The 26,493-nt window shown below is 40.9% G+C and overlaps 1 protein-coding gene across 1 annotated transcript; it reads left to right on the top strand.

Moving 5' to 3' along the window:
- Window positions 1–2,747: 2,747 nt before the first annotated feature.
- On the top strand, window positions 2,748–3,152 carry LOC138875462 (uncharacterized). The gene has a single exon (XM_070154292.1). The coding sequence runs from the start codon at window positions 2,748–2,750 to the stop codon at window positions 3,150–3,152; it is 405 nt and encodes a 134-aa protein (XP_070010393.1).
- The last annotated feature ends 23,341 nt before the right edge of the window (window positions 3,153–26,493 follow it).

Below are 26,493 nucleotides of genomic sequence, written 5' to 3'. Positions count from 1 at the left end.
CCTTGGATTCACGCAGCAGGGGTTGTGCCTTCTACTCTCCACCGAATGGTGAAATTCAAACATGAAGACCAAAAGATTGTAGTTCACAGAGAAGATGAGCAGTCGATCTATCGGGACCCGTCAATCTCGTGTCTTGAAGCTAGAGAAGGAAGTGAACATATAGTCTATCAGGCTTTTGAGATTATGGTCGCGGACCAATGTGAAGAAGGAAACACGTGCCCTCAACCCTTTTCTCTCAAATGCATCAATTATGGTTGTCAAAGAAATGGTCAGGCACGGTTACAAACCTGGGAAGGGGCTCGGGACTTCATTGCAAGGAATTACTGAACCTATCACCCTAGCTGCTAGTGAGAAGTTCTTTAGGGTAGGTTTCCAACCCATGCCAGCTGATGGAAAATGGGCAGATGAACGAAAGAACAATGGTTGGGTCTTGCCTCAGCCGATTCCGCCTCTTTATAGAACATTTGTCAGGCCTAAATATAATGAGGAAGAGGAAGATGAGGCCTTCACGGCCGAGGAAATTGAATAAATCTATGGGGCTATGAGGCAGATGCTGTATGAAACCCACATGGTCCAACCAGGGGAAGGCTCAAGCACCGCTGAGGTGATATACATGGGACCTAGTGCCAGACTGCAAAATTGGAAGGCTACTCCATTCCCAATCAGGCGGGAATCCCGGTAGTCCAGTCTTGCCACTTTTTCTGCATCACGAGTTATTTCAGGGTGTAACTCGGATGTTTTCTTTAGTTTCATGTCTTTAATTTTCAATGTAAACCCTGTTATCTTCAAATTCAATGAAATGAAATCAATATTTCATCGTTCATCTCTCTACTCTTTCTGATTTTTGTTATTTTTCTCTTATTTCAATTCTAATAATGCAGCTTTAAATAATATGATATGCTTGCGGACTTCATGCCCAGATCCAAACATGTTGTCTAATTGTGAAATAATGAACCAAGAACCGGAATATGATGAAGAAGAGGCTTTTAAGGAAATAAATCTAGAATTGGAACAATTTGAGAATAAACCTAAGCCGAACTTAAATGATACTGAGCCGGTTAATTTGGGTAGTTTTGAAGAAGTCAAAGAAACCAAGATAAGCATTCACACAGATGAAACAACCTGGGACGCATTGATCCAACTTTTGTTCGAATTCAAATATGTGTTTGCTTGGTCATGCGACAACATGCCAGGACTAAGTGTCGATTTGGTGGTTCACAAGTTGCCAACCTAGCCTGATTATCCCCCTGTCCAGCAAAAGCAAAGAAAGTTCAAAACCGATATCAGTGAAAAGAATAAAGAAGAGGTCATAAAACAGTTAAAAGCGGGGGTGATCCAAGTGGTTCGATACACCACATGGTTAGCCAATTTAGTTCCAGTGCCAAAAAAAGACAACAAAACTCGAATGTGTGTGGATTATAAAGATCTGAACAAAGCAAGTCCTAAGGATAATTTCCCTTTGCCGAACATCCACATCCTTGTTGATAACTGCGCCAAACATGAGATACAGTCCTTCGTGGATTGTTACGCAGGATATCACCAGGTGTTGATGGATGAAGAAGATGCAGAAAAGACATCTTTTACCACATCCTAGGGAACATACTGTTACAGGGTCATGCCTTTTGGTCTCAAGAACGCCGGGCAACTTATATGAGGGCCATGACTACCATTTTTCATGACATGATACACCAAGAGATAGAGGTGTATGTGGACGATGTGATCATCAAATCTAGGACCCAGGACGACCATGTTCGGGACCTGAGAAAATTCTTCGAGCGGCTGCATAAATATGATTTGAAGCTAAATCCGGCCAAATGTGCATTCGGGGTTTCGTCTGGCAAACTTTTGGGATTTATAGTCAGTCAAAGGGGCATCGAGTTAGACACAACAAAGATAAAGTCTATTAGAGATTTGCCTCCTCCAAGAACTAAGAAAAAGGTTATGAGACTGCTGGGAAGGTTGAACTACATTAGCCGATTCATTGCTCAGTTGACTTCCACCTGTGAACCCATCTTCAAGCTGTTAAAGAAAGATGCAACGATTAAATGGATGGATGAGTGTCAAGAAGCCTTTGACAAAATCAAAGAATATTTGTCAAACCTGCCAATCTTGGTCCCACTTGAACAGGAAGGCCTCTGTTCTTGTATCTAACAGTTTTGGAAAACTCTTTCGGTTGTGTCCTCGGGCAACACGATGTGACTGGAAAGAAAGAGCAGGCAATCTATGATCTGAGCAAAAAGTTCACAAGTTATGAAGCCAAATACACTTTGTTGGAAAGAACTTGTTGCGCTTTAACTTGGGTCGCTCAAAAGCTTAGGCATTACTTGTTGGCCTACACCACTTACCTCATTACCAGGTTGGACCCTCTGAAGTACATATTCCAGAAGCCGATGCCCACAGGGAGGTTAGCAAAATGGTAGAGCCTGCTTATTGAATTTGATAGAGTCTATGGCACGACAATGAAGGCCTAGGCTCTAGCAGATCACCTAGCTGAAAACCTTGTTGATGATTAATACCAACCTTTGAGTACCTACTTCCCGAATGAAGAGGTAAATTCAATTGAGGTAATATTCGAAGATACCAATGCTTGGAAAATGTTCTTTGATGGAGTTGTGAATGCAAAAGGTGTCGGGATTGGGGCAATTTTGATCTCACCCACTGGTTAACACTATCCAGCCATAACCCGCCTTCAATTTTTTTGCACAAACAACACTGCCGAGTATGAAGCCTGTATTATAGGTATGAATATGGCAATCGACCAAGATGTCGAAGAATTGTTGATCATGGGAGATTCAGATCTGATTATCTGCCAAGCTCAAGGAGAATGGGAAACTCGAGATGTCAAACTTATTCCTTACAGGCAACATGTGGAAGATCTTATCAGGCGGTTCAAGTCAGTTAAGTTCAGGTACATTCCTCGTTTTCGCAATGAATTAGCTGATGCGCTCGCTACTTTGGTCTCGATGCTGCCATACCCAGGCAATGCCCATATTCACCCGTTGGAAATCCAAATCTGGGAAAGGCACGGGTACTGTAATATGGTTGAAGCAGAACTGAATGTTCAACCATGGTATCATGATATCAAGAGATTTCTGAAAACTAAAGAATATCCCAATCAAGTCAGTGGAGACCAAAAGAGAACTATTAGATGATTTGCAAGCGATTTCTTCCTGAGCGGCGAGGTCTTGTACAAAAGGACTCCAGATCTCAACTTATTAAGATGTGTTGATGCCGAAGAGGCAGGAAGAATCATGTATGAAGTGCACGCAGGAGTGTGCGGACCCCACATGAATGGGTATGTTTTGGCAAAGAAAATCCTCTGAGCAGGCTATTACTAGATGACTATGGAAAAAGATTTCTTCCGTTTCGTCCGGAAATGTCATCAATGCCAGGTGCACGGTGACTTGATTCATGCACCGCCTACAGAACTGCATCGCATGTCAGCGCCTTGGCCATTTGTTGCCTGGGGTATGGACGTCAATGGGTCGATCGAGCCAAAAGCTTCAAATGGGCATAGATTCATATTGGTTGCTATCGACTACTTCACAAAGTGGGTGGAAGCAATTACTCTCAAATCTGTCACCAAGAAAGATGTGGTAGACTTCGTGCATTCTAACCTCATCTGCCGTTTTGGTATTCCTGCAACTATCATTACAGATAATGCTGCAAATTTGAGTAGTCATTTGATGAGGGAGATATGCGAATAATTCAAGATAACGCATCGGAATTCTACTCCTTATCAGCCCAAAGCCAATAGTGCCATCGAAGCAGCAAACAAGAACATCAAAAAGATTTTAAGAAAGATGATTCAAAGTTTCAGGCAGTGGCATGAAAAGTTACCATTTGCATTGTTGGGATATCACACTACTGTGCGCACATCAGTCGGAGCAACCCTGTATCTTTTGGTTTATGGAACTGAAGCCGTAATACCCGCAGAAGTTGAAATCCCTTCTCTTCGGATCATTGTTGAAGCTGAAATTGAAGACAGTGAGTGGGTCAAAACCCCTCTAGAATAATTAATCCTGATCGATGAAAAGCGAATGGCATCAGTCTGCCACGGGCAGTTGTTCCAACAAAGAATGGCTTGTGCATACAACAAGAAAGTGCGGCCTAGAAACTTTGAAGTGGGGCAACCGGCCTAGAAACTTTGAAGTGGGGCAACCTGTTTTAAGGCGTATTCTTCCCCATCATCAGGAAGCCAAAGGAAAGTTTGCTCCTAATTGGAAAGGCCCATACATTATAAGAAAATTGTTTCCAAAAGGGGCATTATATCTGGGAGACATTGAAGGAAATTACCCTAAAACAACTGTAAATGCAGACGCAGTCAAAAGGTACTATGTCTAATCCTTCTGCAGCAATAACATTACTTGATTGGGATGACGAAGGCTTTCATTCTCGCTACCCCAAACACTCCTACCCTTTGATCCGGTTACCTTTCTTTCATTACCTTATTTGGAACTTGAAGACGTTTGTTAAAAAAACAACAACAAAAACAAAGTGTTTCCCTGAACTACGTTCGACTTGATTCCGAAAGGATAGGTAGGCAGCCTCTCTCTAAGGTTCAGTCACACCAAAATAAAAATCCAATTTCCCCCAAAAAGTAAAACTGGGGCAGATGTTATAATGGTTCGGCGATGATCCCACCTGAACGGTTCCAAAGTTGTAATTCAATCCAAGTTCTTTTTACCCAAACCTTGTTCAAGTCCTTCCGATCAATCGATGAAAGGTTTTCAAAATCAAAGAATGTGTGGGATCCGATACAATCAAGATGAGAGAAATAAAATGAGAGAGTCTTATTGGTGAAAACCTACGGGCACCGTAAGGCGAGGGTGAGCAAAGAAACTGAAAAAATGAGAGAGCCTTGTTAGTGAAAACTTACAAAGAGCACTATAAGGCAACGATGAGAAGAGAAATGGGAGAGGTCGATTGGCGAAAACCTGCAAGGGCACCATTGATCGAAAAGAATAAATCCCTCACCGCCATTGGTATTGAAAGAGTCATGGCAAGGTTTCTCGGTTTTAAAACACGGGTCGCAATAGGTTTGTGAGAAGTTGGATAGTTGTGCAGATCAGGCATCCAGTCCAAGAAGCATGTCATGTCTATTGAAGTCTGCATGCACTCCAGATAAGTCCTTCTTTCCTCCCCGAAAGGGACACTTCTCCTTAAATTCACTTTCTTGTCCTTTGTTCACTTCCCTTTGAATCCCTTTTGGTCTAACTCTATTCTGAAACTAATACAAAGAAAAGGTGGAAAGATTGGTTTTACAGGTTTTTGTTTAATAAAAGCCAAGTCCAAAGAAAAGTACCCAGCCTCAGCGGATGCATCAAGTCGATCCCGACTGGCCATGATAGCTGATGCTCTGAAATCAGAGTTATTGAAAATGAAAAGAAATCCAAAAGCAGAATAAGGTGAAAGGGCCAAAGCCCCACACGGTTGAACCGTCATCTGAAAAGTTTGGAAAGTTGAGTTCCTCGGTTTTAGGAGAGAGATCAATCTTCAGAAAATCCAGCAAGCAGCAGAGGTTCTCACCAAAAGAGTTGGGCCAAGATCAAGTGATCAAAAATAATCAAGGCCACAAAACCAACCACTGTTTCAAACTACCAATTGTTCTTTGTTTGAAAAAATTGAAACAGGTGCAATCCAAAGCAACCGTACAAGAAGCAGGTCCAACCAAAAAGGAAAATAAATGCGCAAGTGCTAGAAACAGTTTTGCAGCAATAATCCATCCAAAAGGGAAGTCTCCTCCAAATTCTTTCCTACATTTTTACTAAAAAAATGACGAAAAAATGAAATGAAATGAAAAAAAAGTGATAAGAAGAAAATTCAAAAAATGGTAGATTAGGATCCCCAATCTCAATTTTTTACGTTTTTCCAACATAGGGTCTCCAATCCATAGTTGAAATTTTGTAGACATAGGGTCTCCATCCCCTAGTCGCCTTTTGCCAACATAGGGTCTCCAACCCTTAGTTAAGATTTTTAGACATAGGGTCTCCATCCCCTAGTCGCCTTTTGCCAACATAGGGTCTCCAACCCCTAGTTGAGATTTTTTAGACATAGGGTCTCCATCCCCTAGTCGCCTTTTGCCAACATAGGGTCTCCAACTCCTAGTTGAGATTTTTTAGACATAGGGTCTCCATACCCTAGTTGATCTTTGCCAACATAGGGTCTCCAACCGCTAGTTGAGATTTTTAGACATAGGGTTTTCGTCCCCTAGTTGCCTTTTGCCAACATAGGGTCTCCAACCCCTAGTTGAGATATTTAGACATAGGGTCTCCGTCCCCTAGTCGTCTTTTGCCAACATAGGGTCTCCAACCCCTAGTTGAGATTTTTAGACATAGGGTGTCCATCCCCCAGTCGCCTTTTGCCAACATAGGGTCTTCAACCCCTAGTTGAGATTTTTAGACATAGGGTTTCCATCCCCTAGTCGCATGTTGGCAACATAGGGTCTCCAACCCCTAGTTGAGATTTTTAGACATAGGGTCTCCATCCCCTAGTCGCCTTTTGCCAACATAGGGTCTCCAACCCCTAGTTGAGATTTTAGACATAAGGTCTCCATCCCCTAGTCGCCTTTTGCCAACACAGGGTCTCCAACCCCTAGTTGAGATTTTAGACATAGGGTCTCCATCCCCTAGTCGCCTTTTGCCAAATAGGGTCTCCAACCCCTAGTTGAGATTTTAGACATAGAGTCCCCATCCCCTTGTCGCCTTTTGCCAACATAGGGTCCCTAACCCCTTGTTGAAATTTTTAGACATAGGGTCTTCATCCCCTAGTCGCCTTTTGCCAACATAGGGTCTCCAACTCCTAGTTGAGATTTTTAGACATAGGGTTTCCATACCCTAGTCGCCTTTTGCCAACGTGGGGCCTCTAACCCCTAGTTGAGTTTTTTTAGACATAGGGTCCCCATCCCCTAATCGCCTTTTGCCAACATAGGGTCTCCAATCCCTAGTTGAGATTATTTTTAGACATAGGGTCCCCATCCCCTAGTCGCCTTTTGCCAACATATGGTCTCCAATCCCTGGTTGAGTTTTTATAGATATAGGGCTTCATTCCCTAATCTCTTTTTCCTAAGGACACACAATTCTTACTTTATTGCGTTCAAAAAAAAAAGAAGAAATAGTTTAGATTTTAGTTACAAATAACTCACGAAATTTTCCAAGTGAAAACTGGGGTAAAAAAATTTTGTTCGTTCATTTGTTTTGTGTCTGAGCGGGTTTGACCTCGAGGCACAGTGTTCGAGATGACCAAAAGAATGAGTCTCAATCCAAAATAAAGAAAACAAAAAAAGAGCAAAAAGAAATGAACTCAAAATGCAGAAGTGGAGAAGGATGCGGACTGCTCAAGATATGATTGAAGTCATAGGCTTCGCGCGCCCCACCTTGATCCAAAGCTGAAGAATGAACCAGCGGTTTACGGCTGATGAGCATCAAGATTCAGATCAGAGTCTGCATCAAGAACTAGATGAACCAGCGGTTTACGGCTGATGAGCATCAAGATTCAGATCAGAGTCTGCATCAAGAACTAGCTAAGACTCGAGATCACGCTCCAAGAGATTTATAGATAGGAATCTTGTAACTCGTAGTTGATAGGCTTAGCTAGTTTAGATTTTTACTTTCCATTTTGGTGTAATAAGGAGTTCAGCAATTAGTAGCAACAGCAGCAACAGTGAAATCACAGTTTTCCGGTAGTCTCAGCTACCAAAACTTCTAGAACTACACTGACCTGATTCCTTTATAGCCAAGGATATGTAGGCAACTTCTGAAGCAAGGTTCGGTCAGGCTTTTTCAAAATGCTTCTTATGGAGTTTCAAATGGGCAAAAATCTCTCATAATTGCTCATTTTATCTTTGCCCGAAAACCCTTCGTGTCTCCGAGCAAAGAGGGGCAGCTGTGAGCACGTGATTTCTGCCCCACATGAATTACTCCTACAGAATTCCAAGGAATTAGATTTTTCTTTTAAATGTTTGTTATTTTAGGAATTATTGTAGAATTTTCTAATTATTTTTGCATTTTCTGTGCATGTCTAATTTTATTTAAGTCATGAAAAATACCAAAAATACCATGCATCACATTTAGGCTTGTTTTTATATTTTTAGAATTAATCAGTAATTATTTGTTTTATAGAAATTTGAAAATCACAAAAATAGATCATTTTCACATTTTTTGTCTTTTAATTTTTAGTTTATTGATTTTTCTCTTTTAATTTAGAATTAAGTGATGTTTATAATTTTTGTAATTAGTCAATTAGTTTAATTTCACATTTTTAGATAATCAAGGATTTTAATTTCTAGGATTTTTAGTTAAAGAAAAACAAAAAGAAAAAAGAAAAATAGGAATAAGAAATTGAAAAGGCGGGTTTTTAATTTATGTATTTAGACTATTTCATTAAGCCAAAAACCAACCCAAAGTTTAATCTAAACCTATTCCCAAATCCAACCCAAAACCGGATCGACCCATTAACCCTTTCCTTCTTAATACCCTAAAACACACATTATCAGACTAGACCTAAGCGATATAAGCGGAGAACTTTAGACAAGAGCAAAACGGCGCACCCTCAGCCGAGTTCTTCTTCTTCTTCATTTTTCTCCAATCCACAACAAAAAAAAAATGAGACTCCCCTCCCAAATTCACATCGAATGAGACAAGATTAAGCACTCACCATCGGACCGAACTTTTGGTCCTTCGAAAGGCCAAGCCAAATAAAAAATGGAAAAACAGAACAAAAAGAAAAATCGAATGTTAAGATTGCTTCAATCTCTGCTCATTTTGATATATGTCGTGAGGATTTCAAGGCTCTTTTGATTCTAAAGATTATGCCTCCTTGCTGTATTGCTGCTGTTCAAGTTTGTTGGGCTTCTTCACTTTATCTTAGCCTTTATTTGGCTATTCAAGCTTGTATTTGCTGATGTTTAGAGGTATTTATCTCAAATCTCAAAAATATAAGTGTTGTTTGGATATTCATGTGCTAAAAAACTTGCTGAAATTGCAAGGAAATGATATAATTTTTTTGGTTAAAATCTGATTTTTTTTTACTTCTTTTAGTCTAGTTTAATTAAAAGAGAAAATCCTTAATTAAAAGGTTTAAACAAGAACAGAGCACCATTGGTCAAGTAGTTTATGTTTGGGCGATGCTATTCTTCTTGATATTTAAAAGGCTATTTGATTTTTGTTTTTCATATGAGAAGTCACGGGTGTTGCAAAATCTGAGATCCTGCTGAATACTGTTTGTTACTGATTAGCTTGAAATGGAAAGATGTTTTAGTTTAGAATGATGTAGAATTTGAGGCTCACAACTTTGAAAGCTACTCTTTGCCAGACAAACAGTTTGAAAAAAAAATGGGGTTGTTCTGTTGTGAATTTCATTTTAGTAGTAGGATGAATGAATCATGTATTGGTAATGGAAATTATTCAAAGCTTTTGTATGTAATCTGACTAAGTTTTTGATTTTGCTAAGATCTTTGTGCTTGTTGGATTTAATTCGGCTCAGCCCTGTGAGTAAGGCCTAATAGAGCCTCACTTTAGAATATTGATATAACCCAGTTGTTTTATTATTTTTACCACGTAACTGGACTAATTTGTTTGGGAGGCATCACATGACTAACTTGTTCCTACTTATTTAATTTGAATATGTTTGGAATTCTTTCAACCTGAAGGCTTTAACTTAATCACGCCCCATTGTAGGCTAGTGAATGTCCTAATTCTTTAAATAATCATACAAGTTAAAGTCTAGACCATTGTAATCCTACCAACGAAATCCTACTTCTTTAACCTTAACCATTAATCTCAAACATAGGAATTGAATAATTCAAACATCTAGTTTGCTTTAGGCGCTTAATAAAATTATCGTGGCTATGAGCACGGTTCCCGTGGCATAGTCGTGATACCTAATTCCCAAATTTGGGGGTGCATTTCATGTAACCCGATTATAACAACTTCAAATAATAAAACCCTTTGAAGCAAATTGAGGCGTGCCATGCCAAGAAAAATTTATAACCCATGGCCCTCATTTAATTAATACTAACTCTTTAAAGATGGAGGTGTTCCATTATTAAATTTTCCATGGCCCACGAAAACCTCTTATTAATTGGAACCATCATAGTTTGCTTTAGGCCCGATTTAGATTAGTATTGTGATTATATATACGTTCGCATAATATGATTGCAAATTTAACTCAAAAAAGACTCGAGGGATGCGTTCGCGCAACTTCAATAAATTGTTTCTTAAATAAATAAACAAGCACTATTAATCGTGGACACGTTCGCGTGACATGATTTTTGATGCGCCGAAGGAAAAGAGTATAAATACGCGTAACTCAATTCTTTAATTACGAATAGTCAAGTGATTTTAAAAGCGGTAAAAAGATAATTTCACATAGGTTTTAGAAATGAGTAGTTAAACCATTAAACCAAGTATAAATTCCTAAGCGACCGTGCTAGAACCACGGAACCCGGGAATGCCTAACACCTTCTCCCAGGTTAACAGAATTTCTTATCTAGAATTTCTGGTTTGCAGACATAAAAAGGGAAAGTCGACATTTCCTCGATTTGGGATTTAAAATAAAGCGGTGACTTGGGACACCATAATTTATTCCAAGTGGTGACTCTGATTAAAATAAATAATCTCATTTCGAATAATGTCACTTAAATTGGAAAAACTCCCTTATATACCCCTCGGGTGGTAAAAAGGAGGTATGACAAGTAGTACCATCCACCCTCCACCAGGTGATAAAATTCCCGACAAAGGACGGGATCAAAACCGTCTACGGGGAACAACACGCGGCAAGGGAAGTGTTCACTATACATGACATGGTACCAACGCTCATGCCTCCACCCCCGAATAAAACAACGAGCAAACCAGGTCTCGCCCCCGGTCGAACGTGACAAAACAGAGTAAAGATCCATGCCGCATCTCCGCCCCTGGGCAGTTATAATAGACCAATCCCAAGGCATCACCGACATATCTCGTTTCAAGGTACGACCATTCTTTTTTTATTATTATTTCAAATTTTGAATTAAGCTTCGTGCAAGCACCCAATCGAAGCTGTCGGGATGTTAGTACTATTGCAAGACCTCGAGGCCCCAAAAGTGCACCCGTTGCACTCTTTTCCTTCGACCGACTTTTTACCCCAGAAGAAGGGTTTTTACCGGCAAGGTTTTTAATGAGGCAACGTCTGCAAGCCGCTTAAGGGGGAACTCCGCAAAATAAAATATTCAAGACTATCCCTGCGGCCGACTTTTGAATAGGCGAGGGGAATTCCCCCCGAAAAGCTGCCCACTCGAAGGAGTTTTGAAAAACTCCAAGTAAGGTTTCCTGTAGGAAAACGATATATCGGACCAAATGGCCGATATAGTCAAGCCCCGTCGGCAAAAACATGTATTATTGTATCGAGCAATCAAAAAATACCTTTTGTCAAAAAAAGAGGGGGGAGGGAACTCCTTCTCAGAATAGGGTAACAAATCCTTTCACCAAAAACACCCCGAAAAACTCGGGAATGGGCCCCAGCAATTCAAACGCTCCAACAGCCTCCGAATCGAGGCTCTGAAATCACAAGAAATTTCAGGCAAGACAAACCTCCAAGTGATCGGCTTTGACCCGATATAGGTCAACTCAACAAAACAAAATATATTACGACAATGGATTGAAGGATGTATTCCAGCATCCCATTCTCCTAACAGGGAAATCACAGTATATTCCCGGCAGGGACCCCTTCGCCGGATGCATCCTAAAATGCTCGGAGACTTAGCATCAGCAATTCAGCACTCGCACAACCCCAGGGTTGGAACTCCGGACTCATAAAGCCCCTACAAGGCAACTCCGAGCTCACGAAAAGCGATCTTCATGCTTAAACAAATTCGATAAATCGGAGACTGTCATTCATCGCCAATCGCCATGCGCTGGAAAACCTAAAATTGTAAGACCCCTAGCGGGCAGACTCGGCGTAACCAGACCTATTCTACATTACAAAAACTGTAAGACCTCAACAGGCATGAAAAACTGTAAGACCTCAATAGGCATGACAAACTGTAAGAACTCAACGGGCATGAAAATCCCGAATTATAGGTTATACGTCGCATTTATAAGAGTCCCGAAAGGGCATACCCTCGGTGTAGACGCCTAAACTATCACTCAGGATAAAAAATGGCTCCGGCCAAATAAATATGACTACAATAAAAAACGGCTGATACAGCTAAACTAAGGTGGCTCGGGGATGCCCGACCGTCGCTAAACAAAAATCATAGGCCACTACTTCAAATATACTTCAGAAAGAACCGGTTAAAACATGCTTCCCTCAACAGGCAAAAACGAGCTTTGACCATGTCAGCTCCAAATCACAAGGCTTCGACCTACTCAGCCTACGAGCTATGAACCTTCCGAGGTGCTCAAACATTGCCGATAACGACTTGAAATCGAGGTTCTCCGGAACCGACGACGGGTCAGGGAAAACTATTTCAAAAGACCTTAACGAGCGGAAAACAAGCCTACAAATAGCCCGTGGGCAAAAACAGCGTAAGAGCCATTGTCACCAGCTAAGCAAGCCTCCGATCCACATATTAAAAAGGTCTCTACGGCCAAAACAGCGTAAGAGCCATTGTCACGAGCTTGAAAATATTGACAACTTGAGGATTAAAATAAGCTCGAATCGTAATCCGATTCGGAGACCGGATCCAAAATAGTTAACTATGCAAGCCTCCGGGCCACATATTAAAAGGTCTCAATGGCCAAAACAGCGTAAAAGACACGATCGCCTATCTAAAAATCAAAAGCACTTAAGGGTCAATTGAAGCTCGATTGAGGTCACTGCAACATGCACGACATAAATGCCACAGTCTCCGGCCGAGTAAGCCTCCGAGCCACGCACCTATGAGGTCACTTCGACCCGAAGAACAAGAGGTCACCATCGTCCGCCCATGCAGGCAGAAAGAGCTTAAGGGTCAATTGGAACTCGAGTCGCAATGCGACTTGGAGACTGGACTCAAAATAAGTAAACTACAACATGCTTAAGTGCACAGCATAAATGCCACTGTCGACCAGCCGAGCGAGCCTCCGAGCCACGCACCTGTAAGGTAACTTCAACCCAAAGCATAAAAGGTCATCGTCGACCGCCCACGCAGGCGAGAGAGAACTTAAGGGTCAAACTAAGCTCGAATCGCAATGCGACTCGGAGACTGGACCCAAAATAGTCGAAACAACAAGGTGCCCAAGGGCGAGAAATGAAGGCCACCATTGTCCGCTTATGCAGGCAGGAAAGAACTTAAAGTTCAGTTAAAACTCGAATCGCAACGCGACTCGGAGACTGGATCCAAAATAGCTGAAATAGCAAAATACCCAAAGGTAAGAAGTGAGAACAGTCACCATCCGCCCGCACGGGCACAAAAAGATTGAAGGGCAGGCAAGCTTAAATAAAGGCCTGACTCAGAGACCGAGCCTAAAACAGTTGAGCAACACATAGAGGCCCCAACACCTGGTCGCGTTAAGGATCGCGCTTGAAAGCCCCTGGGCCTGCCTGATCGGTTCTGAGTCCACGAGGATCCCGCCAAAGCATGGAAACCAGCCCACCAGATCGAAGGCGATACGGGAAGAAATACAAAAGAGGTAAAACTTCAAGATTTCTCTTATTTTATATATGTGCGAAAGGTCGTTTTCCATCTACAAACATGCTCTACATACAACAAAATACAAAGTGGCAAAATCTACACTCTACCCCTAAAGGGTTACGGCCTACCGGCCCCAGCCTCGCTCTTCGTGGCATCAGCAATAAGCAAACCGGGCATCACACCCTACCACCTTCGCTCTAACGAATCATGCTAGAAGGACAAAACCCTTGGCATGGGTCTCTTCAAAGCGTCCTGCCCAAAATATCTACGGCGAACGCATCCCTCGAAGGCTCATTCCAACCCGACTCAATTGTTGGTGACAAGTCGCCACTCCTTCATCATCCTCGGACCAGCTTAGTACAATACCAATCCGGGCACCGCTTGTTCTCAATCCGAAATTTTGAGGAATCAAGCTATAGCTTCACAATCATATCCACTCAGGTCGAAGCTCAAAGCCTGCATTTGATACTTCAGGTATTCCTATCTCTAACGGCTACGCTCCTAAGGTCGAAAGGCGAAATGCTTATAGCAAGAAGACTCATGCCTCACAAAAAGGTTTCTGTAATGCGAGCTCCGATATTTCCCGAATCGCTAGTGCACCGACTCATCCCTTTTATCCCCTCACCAAGAAGCCCAAGGGGCCTACCCTCATCCAGGGCCCTCCAAAGTATAGCCCCTTGACGGAATAGCTCAAAGTCTGGGTCTGTTGGAGCCTTACAGAGGGAAAACCCTATAAGAAAGGGAAGACCCAAGATATGGAGGAATCATGCTAAAAACTACCGTGAAGTGAAGCCGACAAACCTACCCGATGACCGAGCACCTTCCTGATGGCTTAACCCTTATTAGCCCAAAGGAACCGATGCTCGGGAACCAAGGACTCCAGGAACGCCAGGCTCGAATGATGCACTCTCCTCAGGAACACGGGCCTGTCTCGCCCCGATAAAAGCTCCTCCATGATTACAAAACACACATCTCAATTATCACTGTGCCCGGTCTTTGTCGTGCCCCAAATAAGTAGCTGCTAAGGGCATGACCTAGCACCACCATGAAATCAGCGACCCCCGAGGACCCTCGGGAAGCAGAAGCAACCTCACGACTACATCTAAAAAGGGAAAGAACGAGTCAACACCAATCAAAGGCATCGACCATCGGCACAGCCTCTAGTTTCGAGGTAATGCTCAACCCCGAAGACCTCCGCCATAGCAAGACAGCACCCCAACAGACCAACAATGCCTGCGACAAATTAGCGTATAGCTTCAAAGGCCTCCTCTAGGAAAGGATAGTTTACGAAGAAATGGGAATCACTAATAAACGCCCGTGCAAAATAGACTCCGAGTAATGACCAGGGCGGCCTGAAGCACGGTCAGGCCTCTATTCGGAGATTGCCTCTAAGAAGTCACCGGCATCCCGAGACCGCGAGTCCTCGGGCAGATCTCTTCTCGAAGGCCATTATAAGGCCCGAAGATGTTATCCACGCTCTCACACAGGTAAAGGGCCCTGGCGGCCCAAGGTTATTGGCCTAATTCGGGTCCGGTTCGAGAAATCGCAAAAAAACCACGCGAAGTTGTTTCATCAGCCAAAGGCCGGGAAGAATACTCAAGGCTAGTATCATAGGTGACGAAACAGGATCATGCACTCGAAGCTGCCAAAAATATAGAGAGATACAGCTAGTGTCGAAGGAAGAAATCAAGAAAATATCTTTGTATTTATACAAGTGTTCGCTTACAACGACCCTCGAGGGGTCCTTACATAAGATTACATTACATATGATTTCAAAAGCCCACAGGGGATCCTTACGAAAAAGTGAAGAAGTACAAGTGATATGCATACAATAGGAGCTTAAGGACCTAGCCTATTCATGTTGCGTCTCCGTCATCATCCTCTCAGGCATATGACCTTAAACACAATATCTTCCAAGTCCGACCCCCTTGGGGACCACATCCCAATCCTTCCAGAATGGCATCTTCAAAAGGGAGGGTATGGAAAAGGAAGGCAGGGGAGAAGAGCAAAATGACGAAGGAGAAGCCGGAAGAACATGGGAAGTGGCGGTGAAAAATTTGGCTAGTATGAAATCCACCAGTACTACCATTTTGAAGCCACTTCTCGAGACGTCACCTTGGGCCAGAAGGTAACAGCCGGCAGATCCGCCGACACACCCTCCTGGAATCCAAAAGGGGTGTAACACACCGAGCCGAGGGAGGAGGGTGAGTAGCGGTGTATAATTCGAGCTCCCTCTTGAGCAGCGGTGCATAATCCAAAGCATCCCCGGGGTCGGAGGAACTCGGTCCTCTACCTCATCACCCCGGGGCAACGACAACAATAACAACTACAACACCAACAACAGTATCACAGCGGCACAACTTCGCCCAATCAAAAGAGGATCGAGGATTGGGCCACGGTACATATGGTGTAATATCTTGAGGATACAAGCTTCAAACATGATGAGATGGCAGAAATTCAAGATAGTAGGAAAGGAAGAAAAGATGGGTGTCAAAGGGAATTTGGATAAAAAGTCAACCACGAAAAGTACCATTTATAGGGAGGGAAAAGTAACCGACGGTGCCATCACCGCCCTTGAAAAGCGTAACAGCAGGCGCAATCAATGCGTTCATAGAAGCTGAACCGATAACAATGAAGATCAAAGAATCGCGACGTTTTGAGTAATCCTGGAGAACCGGAAAGGCGAAGCGCCTTGACACCTGTAAAAAGAGGACTGCACCGTCAGCACGACGTCATAATGGGAGATTGAGAAGTGGGGTGTCAAAATCATTTCTTATCACTTCCCCCTAAAAATGTGGAGATTATCTGTGCACGGTGAAATTTGGGAGGCCGATTTCTCCTCGACTGAATACCTCGAGGGGTGATCTCAGAAGCCCGGGATCTCGAGCCAGTCACGCCCTCAAGATCTGTCGGTATCCTACCAAGGATAATGTCGACTAAAGCCCCGATGAACACAGGGATCTCCTGAGGAATACACCCGGGGTCAATCAGGTCTATTCAAGCGGCTCGACATCAGCCCATGCATACATCACAAAGTTATCCGGTTGTCCTAACCTATTTCTTTTATCATGTAACGTATCTTGTACGAAGATGGGACTTTCCACTTTCTATAAAAGGGGAGTCGCTAACACCCTGTAAAGTCAGAGCTCCAACTTTTATCCACAAGTGCAATAATATCTTCTCTCTCTTTCTCCTCTCTAACTCGCTTGCCCTCACTAGCTCGAAGCCACTTAGCTTTATTGCCTTCTTGTCTGTTCTTTGTTTATCACTTGGTATTAGCCCGAAGTCGCCTTAATCTCCATCGCTTTCTTACTTTTTCTTCACCATATAACTTAGTATTGTCCATAAAGAGCCTTATTTAATTATATCTTCAACTGTTATCCCATCCCCGATTATCCCCGATAGTTCGAATTCGACCCTGACGTCGACCGCGAGGTCCCCCATCGACCAGATCTACACCCGGGAGCAGGCCCTTTGGTTCGATTACTATCTCGCTTTAGCTTTCTTTTCGTTATTAAACTCCATATTATTAGCATCAACTGCTCTAACAACTAGCTCAAAAATAGATCACGTATTTTTAGAACCCCATTTACAAATTTAATTGTTGTTACCATTTTCATGGTAAACACACTACAAGGCGATGGTGAGAAGAGAAATGAGAGAGGTCAGCTCGTGAAAACCTGCAAAGGGCACCACTAATCAAAAAAGAGGATCTTCAGTCACTGACGTTGACACAGTCCTGGGCAAGGTTTCTCGGTTTCGAGGCAAAAATTGTGATGAACTTCTGAGAGTTGGACGGTTTACACAAATCAGGCATCTAGTCCAACAGACATGTCATGTTCATTGAAGTTCGCATGTACTCCAGACTAGTCCTTCTTTCCTTTCCCCGAAAGGGATACTTCTTGTTTTAAACGCATTCTTCATTCCATTTTTTGTTTTCTTTGAATCCCTTTTGGTCTAGCTCTGTTCCAAAACTAAGACAAAGAAAGGATGGTAAGACTCATTTACAGGGTTCTCATTTGATGCAAGCTAATATGCAAAAAGGCACCCAGCCTCGTCGGGGGCATCAAGTCAACCTCGACCGGCCATGGCGGCTGATGTTTTGAAATTAAAAAACTCCTGAAAAGAAAGGAAATCAAAGTCAAATGCCCACAAAGGCAAAATGAAGTTAAAAAGGTTGAGTCCCACGTGGCTAACCGTCTTGGCAAAGGTTTGAAAAGCCCAGGCACCCAAATGATCTTAAATTAAAGTTGGAAGAAAGAAGCTAGAAATGAAAGGCCTACGAAGGCGAAACAAAGTTAGAAAAGGTTAAGTCCCACGTGACTAGCCGTTGCAGCAAAGTTTGAGGAGCCAAAAGTTCCCCAATGCTCCGAAGTTAAAAAAAAGTCAAAAGGGAAAGGCCTACGAAGGAAACATAAAGTCGAAAAGGTTGAGTTCCACTGACCAACCATCATGGCAAAGTCTGGAAAAACCAGAGGTTCTCCAGGGCCTGAAATGAAATCGGTCCTCAGGGAACAAGTAGTTGCAGTTGAGACCTTCATCAAAGAAACTGGGCCGAGATCAAGTGATTGAAATGCTCAAGGCAACCAACCACCATTTCAAACTGACTAATTGTTCTTTGTTTGAAAAACAGGAAACAAGTGCAATCCAAAGCAACCTTGCAAGAAGCAGGTGCAACCAAAAGAAACTGCGCAAGGGCTAGAAACAGCTTTGAAGCAATAATCAATCCAAAAGGGAAGTCTCCTCCAAATTCTTTCTTGCATTTTTACTCATTTTCTTAAAATTAAAAAAATTTAAAAAAATTGAAATGAAAAGAAAGAAGAAGAAAAATTCAAAATCATGGTAGCATAGGGTCTCCAATCTCTAGCTACGTCTTTTCCAACATAGGGTCCCACTCCCTAGTGATGCCAGTATAACCTGGTAATCTTTTCCGACATAGGGTCCCACTATCTAGCTTATGCCAGCATAACTTGGTAATCTTTTTCAACATAGGGTCCCACCCCTAGTTGATCTCGGCATAACCCGATGACTTTCCCGTCATAACCCGAGGACCTTTCCGGCATAACCCAATGACTTCCCCGGTATAACCCGAGGACCTTTCCCGCATAACTCGATGACCTCCCCGGTATAACTCGAGGACCTTCCCGGCATAACCCGATGACTTCCCCGGTATAACCTGAGGACCTTCCCGGCTTAACCCGATGACTTCCCCGGCATAACCCGATGACTTCCCCGGCATAACCCGAGGACCTTTCTGGCATAACCTGATGACTTCCTCGGCATAACCCGAGGACCTTTCCGGCATAACCCGATGACTTCCCCGGCATAACCCGAGGACCTTTCCGGCATAACTCGATGACTTTCCCGACATAACTCGAGGACCTTTTCGGCATAACTCGATGACTTTCCTGGCATAACCTGAGGACTTTTCCAGCATAACTCAATAATTTTTCCAGCATAACCTGGTAATTTTTTCCAACATAGGGTCCCATTCCCTAGCTGATGCCAGCATAACCTGTTAATCTTTTCCGGCACAGGGTCTCATTCCTTTATTGATGCCAGCATAACCTAGTAATCTTTCCAACTTAGGGTCTCCGATCCCCATTTGATTTCATTTTAGATATAAGGATTCACTCCCTAATCTCTTTTTCCCAAGGATATACAATCTTGATTTTATTGCTTTTAATAAAGAAGTAGTTTAGATTTTGTTACAATAACTCACGAAATTTTCCTAGTGAAAACTGGGGCAAAAATATTTTATTCGTTTGTTTGTTTTGGTGCCTGAACAGGTTTTTACCGTGAGGCACAAAGTTTGATATGACCAAATGAAGAAATCTCAATCCACATAAAAGAAAATAATTGAACTCTAAGTGTAGAAGCGAAGAAAAAATGTGGACTGCTCAAGATTTGATTGAAGTCACAAGCTTTGCATGTCCCGCCTTGATCCGAGAAGTAGAAAAAGGAATGAACCAGCGGTTACAGCTAACGAGCATCAAGATTCAGATCAGAGTCTGCAGGAAAAACCAGCCAAGACTCAAGATCAAGCTTTAGAAGGTTTATAGATAGGAATCTTGTAACTCGTAGTTGATAAGCTTAGCTAGTTCAGCTTTTTATTTTTTTATTTTTGTGAAATAAGGAGCTCAGCAAGCAGAAACAGCAGCAACAGTAGTGAAATCACAGTTTCTCGGTAGTCCCAGCTACCAAAACTTCCATAACTACACCGACCTGATTCCTTTATAGCTAAGGATAAGTTGGCAACCTTCGAAGCAAGGGTCGGCCAAACTTTTTCAAAATGCTTCCAAATGGAGTTTCAAACGGGCAAAAATTACTCGTAGTTGCTTACTTTATCTTTGCCCGAAAACTCTTCATGTTTCTGAGCAAAGAGGGGCAGTAGTGAGCACCTAATGTTCGCCCCACATGGAAATAACTCCTAAAAATAGACCAAAAATAATCTTTAAGGGATTTTAGAAGTTTTTCTTTATTTAGTTGCATTTCATGCATTTTTAATATTTTAAACCATAGAAAAATCATAAAAATTGTCACGGTTTAACTTCATGCTATCTTAGGTTCAATTTGCATGTAGTAATTAATTTTATTAAGCAAAAATCACAAAAATGGTCATTTTTATATATTTAGATTTTAGCCTTTAACATTAGCATATTTTTCTTTAATTTTAAGTTAATTAGTTGTTTTAATGTTAAAAATAGATAAAGAATTTTAATTTCTACAAAAATAGATTGATTTAGGATTTTAATTAATTGGAGAAAAGAAAAAGGAAAAAAACAAAGAAATAGAAAATAAGAAGAATATATTTTGGTCTTGTTTCTTTTAAAATACTTGGCCTGGGCCAATTCCTAAAAAGGCCCAATTTTCCTCTTTTTTGCCCAACCCAATACCCTCCTAGCCCAAACTCTATTTTCATTAAAAAGCAAAACCTAGAGAAGAGAGAATCAGATTTTTAGACCTAAAAAGAGATCAGAGACTCTCCCCTCTTGAAAACTGAGAAACGGGCATCTACACCATCCCTCTTCTTCTTTTATTTTTCTCCAAACCTAAAAATCCAGAGATCAAATCTTCCTGTTCCCTAAGGCTAACGAGAGACAGTCGCACCTCTAAAAGGGAGCTTTCTTCTTCTTCAAACAAAAAATCATAGCAGCGATTAAAATTTTTATGACTCTTTTTATTTTGGAAAAGAGACACAAGCATGACTTAGGACAGAGAGAGAAGAAACGACTAGGTTCGGGGCTCCAAAAATGAGAGGTTTCAGGAGAAAAATAGGATAAAAAATTGAGAGGAAACTAAGGGTTCTACTGTTGTTGCTTATGTTGTATTGTTTAAGCTTGGTTGAGCTCCAGATTTCATTATTTTGACCGTTATTTGGTCATTGTTCTATTGTTCTCTGCTATAGGTATGTGGAAATTTACATGTTGTCATGTACTCTGATGTTTGTGAATGAAATCTGTGTTGTTCATGTTAAGCCTGTGATGGATCTCCAAGATTTAGTATGTTTAATTTCCAAATCTGCCTGAATTCTCCTTCTCTGATTAATATCTGATGCTATAATACATGTTTCAATTAAATGTCCAAGTTATTAGGTAATTGTTGGTTAAGTTGATACAGTTTGTTGACAAAATTCACTTCCTAAAAGCAATGATTCATGTTTAAAATGAGCTTAAGGATTAAACTGATTCCAATTGTCTTTAAGTTGTTTGATTAATGATAGTTGCTTCCGTGTAAATTGAAAATCTGCTTGGGGAAATGAAAGCCTGCGGAATAAGGAAATCCATTTTCATGGAACTTAGTTTAACTAGAGAACCTAACTCCCAAAATTCCAAAAAGCTAAGAGCTCACGGACGCTAGCTAATAGGATTATTTGTACAGTTAAGAAGGATATTACAAGGTATTATTCTTTGCTTATGACAAATCAAACACTTGTTGTTTATATTGGGAATTTAGTTGATAGTACTTATACTAGTGTTTACAATGTGAAACTTTTATTCACTTTCATCCTGCTGAAGAAAAACATAGTGATATTGAGCTGAATTCGGATTACTCTTATAAACCATTTGATTCTGGGGCTGATTTGATCTTACCCATTTTAACAATTTTGCCTTTAAATGATGGTTTGTGGTTTGGAAGGATGAGATATTTTGTTTGGATCTTTTGCAAGTTGGAAATTGAAAATTTTACCTTTTTGTCTTTCATGAGCTAAAAGACTCATAGGAGTGATGAATGCACTGTTGTCAATTCATGTCAATGCAAAGTTTTATTTGGTAGGCTTCTTTTCTTTATCTTGTACAATTACATTTTATCTATAAATTCGTGACATTTACAATTAATCTTAAACTTAGGAGTGGAACAAATTATGAACATCGTACCTTGCTTTAGGCATGATTAATAATAATTATCCTGGCTATGGGTACGGTTCACGTGGCATGGTCACCATATATAATCCCCAATTCAGGTGTGCATTTCATGTGACCCAATCAGAACAACTTCGAACAATAATAAAATAAACATGTCGCGAATCGCGGGTGCATTTCATGTAGTGTGGATTGTTGTGTGTTCCAAAACGGCAAGTGTACAACAATCGTAACTTTTTCAAGAAATAATTCTATAAATCTTAAAAGCGGTTAAAATAATTAAAAGCGGTTATAAAGTTAAAAATGCACATTAGGTTTAAAACATGTAGTAAATCAAATAATTAGGCCAATTATTAATAGTTAAGCGACCGTGCTCGAACCACAAAACCCGGGAATACCTAACACCTTCTCCTGGGTTAACAAAATTACTTACTTAGAATTTCTGGTTTCGCAGACTTTTTAATAAAGTCAAAAATTCTCCTCTATTTGGGATTTAAAATATACTAGTGACTTGGGACACCAAATAAATTATTCCATGTAGCAACTCTGAAATTAAATAAAATAATCCCATTTCAAATTATGTCACTTTAATTGGAAAAACTTCCTCATATACCCCTCTGATGGTAAAAAGGAGGTGTGACATGTGTCTCTATGCATTCCATTATAACTCTGTGCTTCTTATTCTAAATTTTGGGGTTTTGATTCTTCAAAATCAAACCAAGTCTGTTCGATTCTGGTTTTCTTTTAAGATTCTCCTCTCTACTTTATGTATCTTATTTTACTGCTGATTTTTTGGTTTTGCTGAAATTAAGGCTTTTGAAATCTTTTACTAAAACTCCAGACTTTCCTTTCCTGTACAATACTAATACTTTCTTATTTTGTTCGATTTACCTGTTCTTACCTTATTTGGACCAATGTCCGATTAATAATTTATGTTACTTCCCTTTGACTTAACCTTACTGCCAGATTTATGTTCTAGTTATTTAAGTCAACTTTTCATGTATTCCGGAATTATTCCTTACCTTATTTGGCTACTGATTGAGCCTACTAACTGATGCTAGCCTGATTTTACGCTTGATAATTGATCAAAAATGATTGTTAATTGATTTTCATTACCTTATTTGTGTGTGATCTGTTCATTACCTTGTGTGTTCTGCTCTATTACATGCAATAAAACCCTTTCCCTCCTGCCTTTTAGAGATAACTCGAACTCTCCTATTTTTTTCAAGACAAACTTAAGCGTTCTATCTTACTTCTATGCTAAGTAGCTATTATTTGGCCGATTGAAAGCCAAGGCCAAACTATTCTGGAACCTATCTATTTCTGCATATTTGCTTTCTCCTTTACTAGTATGTGTTAACTCCTGCTATCCTATCCTGTTCTATGTGCCTATTTGGTAGTTTATTTCAAACCTCAACATGTTTATGTGTGATCTATGATTCGTGTTTGCTCCATTCTCAATTGACCTGTTTCAGTTCCTATTACTTCATTCTGTCTTATTGTTTATTTCGACTTCAGCATGTTTTTTATTACTGCTTTTCTCAAATGGAATGCTTTAGTTATTCTACTCAACCCTATGTGCTTATTAGTTTAAGATTTCAGCATGATTCCGTTTGCTATTTAACTATGTGATTTCACTTAGTGACAATGTTAAACTAAGTTACCTTCAACATGAAACACAGACTAATTCAACTGCATGTTCCTTATTCTGACTATTGTTAGATACTCCAAGCATGTAATATGTGGCTAATCATGTCTGTTAGTTCGATCACCCTTGCTTTGTGATTGCTTTAAGTGTTAGTATGGGTATCTAGCCTGAATCAACATCAATTTAGTTGGATTATAGGCTGAACATGAGTTTGTTTGTGCAGTTTTGTTACTATCCTGTACACACTGGTTTCTGAATATGCTCCCTTACCCTTGCCTTTTGAAATTATCTGTCTTTCAAACTTGTTCTCCCTTTACCCTCTACATACTGGATTTCAAATTTCTACTCTTAGTTATCAATGTTCCTACTACTCCCAGTATGAGCACTGCCTTGGGTCCTTGACACTCCTCTGAACTCTGACATATTGGGGTTGGTCTTCCAATCTTTTATGAATTGTTTCTCTGAGTGTGGTCCTGGTGTGAGCATTTCCCGGGGTCCCTGAGGCCCTTGGAAATTTTGGCACACCAGGAGCCCAATTTTATATGCTATGGATGGATTACCATTATGCTCTAAAGTTGCTATGTTTGAAGGCCTGGTTCCCAGGTTCATATTGGGCCTATGAAGGCTCCCTATAGTACAATAGATATTGTTATGTAATTTATTCAATTTGGACTGTAATAATCTCTGTAATAAATAAATATGGGGTTATTAGTAAAAGATAGGGGGTCTATTCTTATATCTTTGTTGAGATTGGGTAGAAATCCTGCCTATAGGACTTAGCTATGTTAATGTGGATACTGTTATTGTGTTTAGAGATCCTACCTATAGGGATTTTATGATCAATGTGATTCTGTGCTGCACATCCACATGTTAGAAATCCTGCTTATAAGACTTTACATTTAATTCTGCACATTTAAAATTTTGTTTATAGGATCTGCAAGTATTTTCAATTCAATATGCATTACTAACCATATCTATAGGATCTTGTCTGTTTGAATAGTCATTTTCCTGACAATGTGCTTAAAGAATTCTGCCTACGCATAAGTAAAAGAGATCCTGGCTATAGGAACTAAAGTCACCTAGGTACCATGCCTATAGGAAATAAGATAATCAATTCTGCATATAGTTATCGTGCCTATAGGAAATATCAGTTTTGCGCTTAGATATCATGCTTGTAGGAAATACGCGTAAAATAGTTTCAACACTTAGATATCATGCCTAGTAGGTGTAAAAAATAGTTTTTGTGTTTAAGTATCATGTCTATAAGAAATAATGCTATAATCAGTTTCAGCACTTAGAAAGCATGCATGTAGGATTTGAAGATAAAAATCTGCCTGTTAAAATCAGCAATTGGTTCACAACTTAGATACCATGTCTAGAGTTCGGTCCAATTATCACTTAGGCAAGCCTGTAAGTTAATTAAAATTCTGGGTCTAAAACTATGATTGCTTGTTTGAAATATGCCCAGATTCAGAGTATTAACCAAATCAGTAGGCAAACCTATAGGTACTCGTCTACTCGCTTTAAGACTGCCGTATATTCTATTTTTGTGCTCATTTAAACATCCTGCCTATAGGATCCTAAAGTCACTTAAAATTGCTTGAACAACATACATTTGTTGTCTATTTGTGGAGGTTAACATGAGCCCACTTAATTGCTTCTCGTGTGACAGTCCTACTTGGCTTTTTTTTGTCGCTTAGTTTTCTCCTTTTAAACAACATAGGTGAGTCTAGAACTACCTTAAATAGAGGCCTTAAACACCTCCAGGGCCAGAGGTAAGGGACGGGTAGTGCACGCATTAGGAACGTACTGGATGTTATTAGAACGCTTAGGTAATAATAAAAAATGGGAGGGTAATTGGGTAATAAAAGGAAATAATGACTTGTGCGCTAATGCTATGCGTAGCACCCCAATTTGGGGACGACCAAGTATTGCCCAGAAGTGATTCTATAGGCTAAAAAGCCTAGGACCCCTTTTACTCCTTATTTTTAAAAGTAATATCTATTTGTTTATCTGCGTATAAGACTAATTCGCTTAAATTGAGTTTGGCCGGGACCCACCGTTATGGACCTCGAGGATGCCTAACACCTTCCCCTCAAGGTAATTTCGAGCCCTTACCCAATCTCTGGTAGTGTAAACCGATTTCTCAAGTTAGTTGTTCTAGGTGCCCTAACGCACCTTAATCTGTTAGGTGGCTACTCATCAAATCTCATACTCAATTCCCAAAAGGAAAGGAGTTGTTCCGAAATGTTGAAACTCGGACTCCGTGAGGAAAAAGGGGGCGTGACACCTGTCCAATATCGCCATCGATTCCTCAACATTAGATAGATCCTTGTCCAACTGGACTGAACTAAAATCCAACACGTGCGACGGATCACCGTGATACTTTCAGAGCATCCAAACATGAAGTACCGGATAAACTCCTGCCAAGATGGGAGGTAAGGCAAGCTCATAAGAAACCTCCCCAACACGACTCAATACCTCAAAGGACCAATAAACCTCGAACTCAATTTCCCCTTCTTTCTAAATCTCATAACGCCCTTTATAGGCGAGACCCGAAGCAAGACCCGCTCTCCAACCATATAGGAAATATCACGAACCTTCCGGTCAGCATAATTCTTTTGTCTGGACTGGGCTATGCGAAGTCTATCCCGAATCACCTTAACCCTCTCCAAGGCATCCTGAACCAAGTCTGTGCCCAACAATCTAGACTCACTCGACTCAAACCAACCCACCGGGGATCTACACCGCCTACCATACAAAGCCTCATACGGTGCCATCTGAATGCTGGACTGATAATTGTTGTTGTAGACAAACTCCGCTAGTGGAAAGAACTGATCCCAAGAATTTCCAAACTCTATCACACACGCACGGAGCATATCCTTAAGAAT

This window comes from Nicotiana sylvestris, chromosome 8 (genome assembly GCF_000393655.2).
Source record: "Nicotiana sylvestris chromosome 8, ASM39365v2, whole genome shotgun sequence".
NCBI classification, from domain to species: domain Eukaryota; kingdom Viridiplantae; phylum Streptophyta; class Magnoliopsida; order Solanales; family Solanaceae; genus Nicotiana; species Nicotiana sylvestris.
Note: the sequence above shows the minus strand (reverse complement) of the source record. Positions and strands in the feature narration are given on the sequence as shown.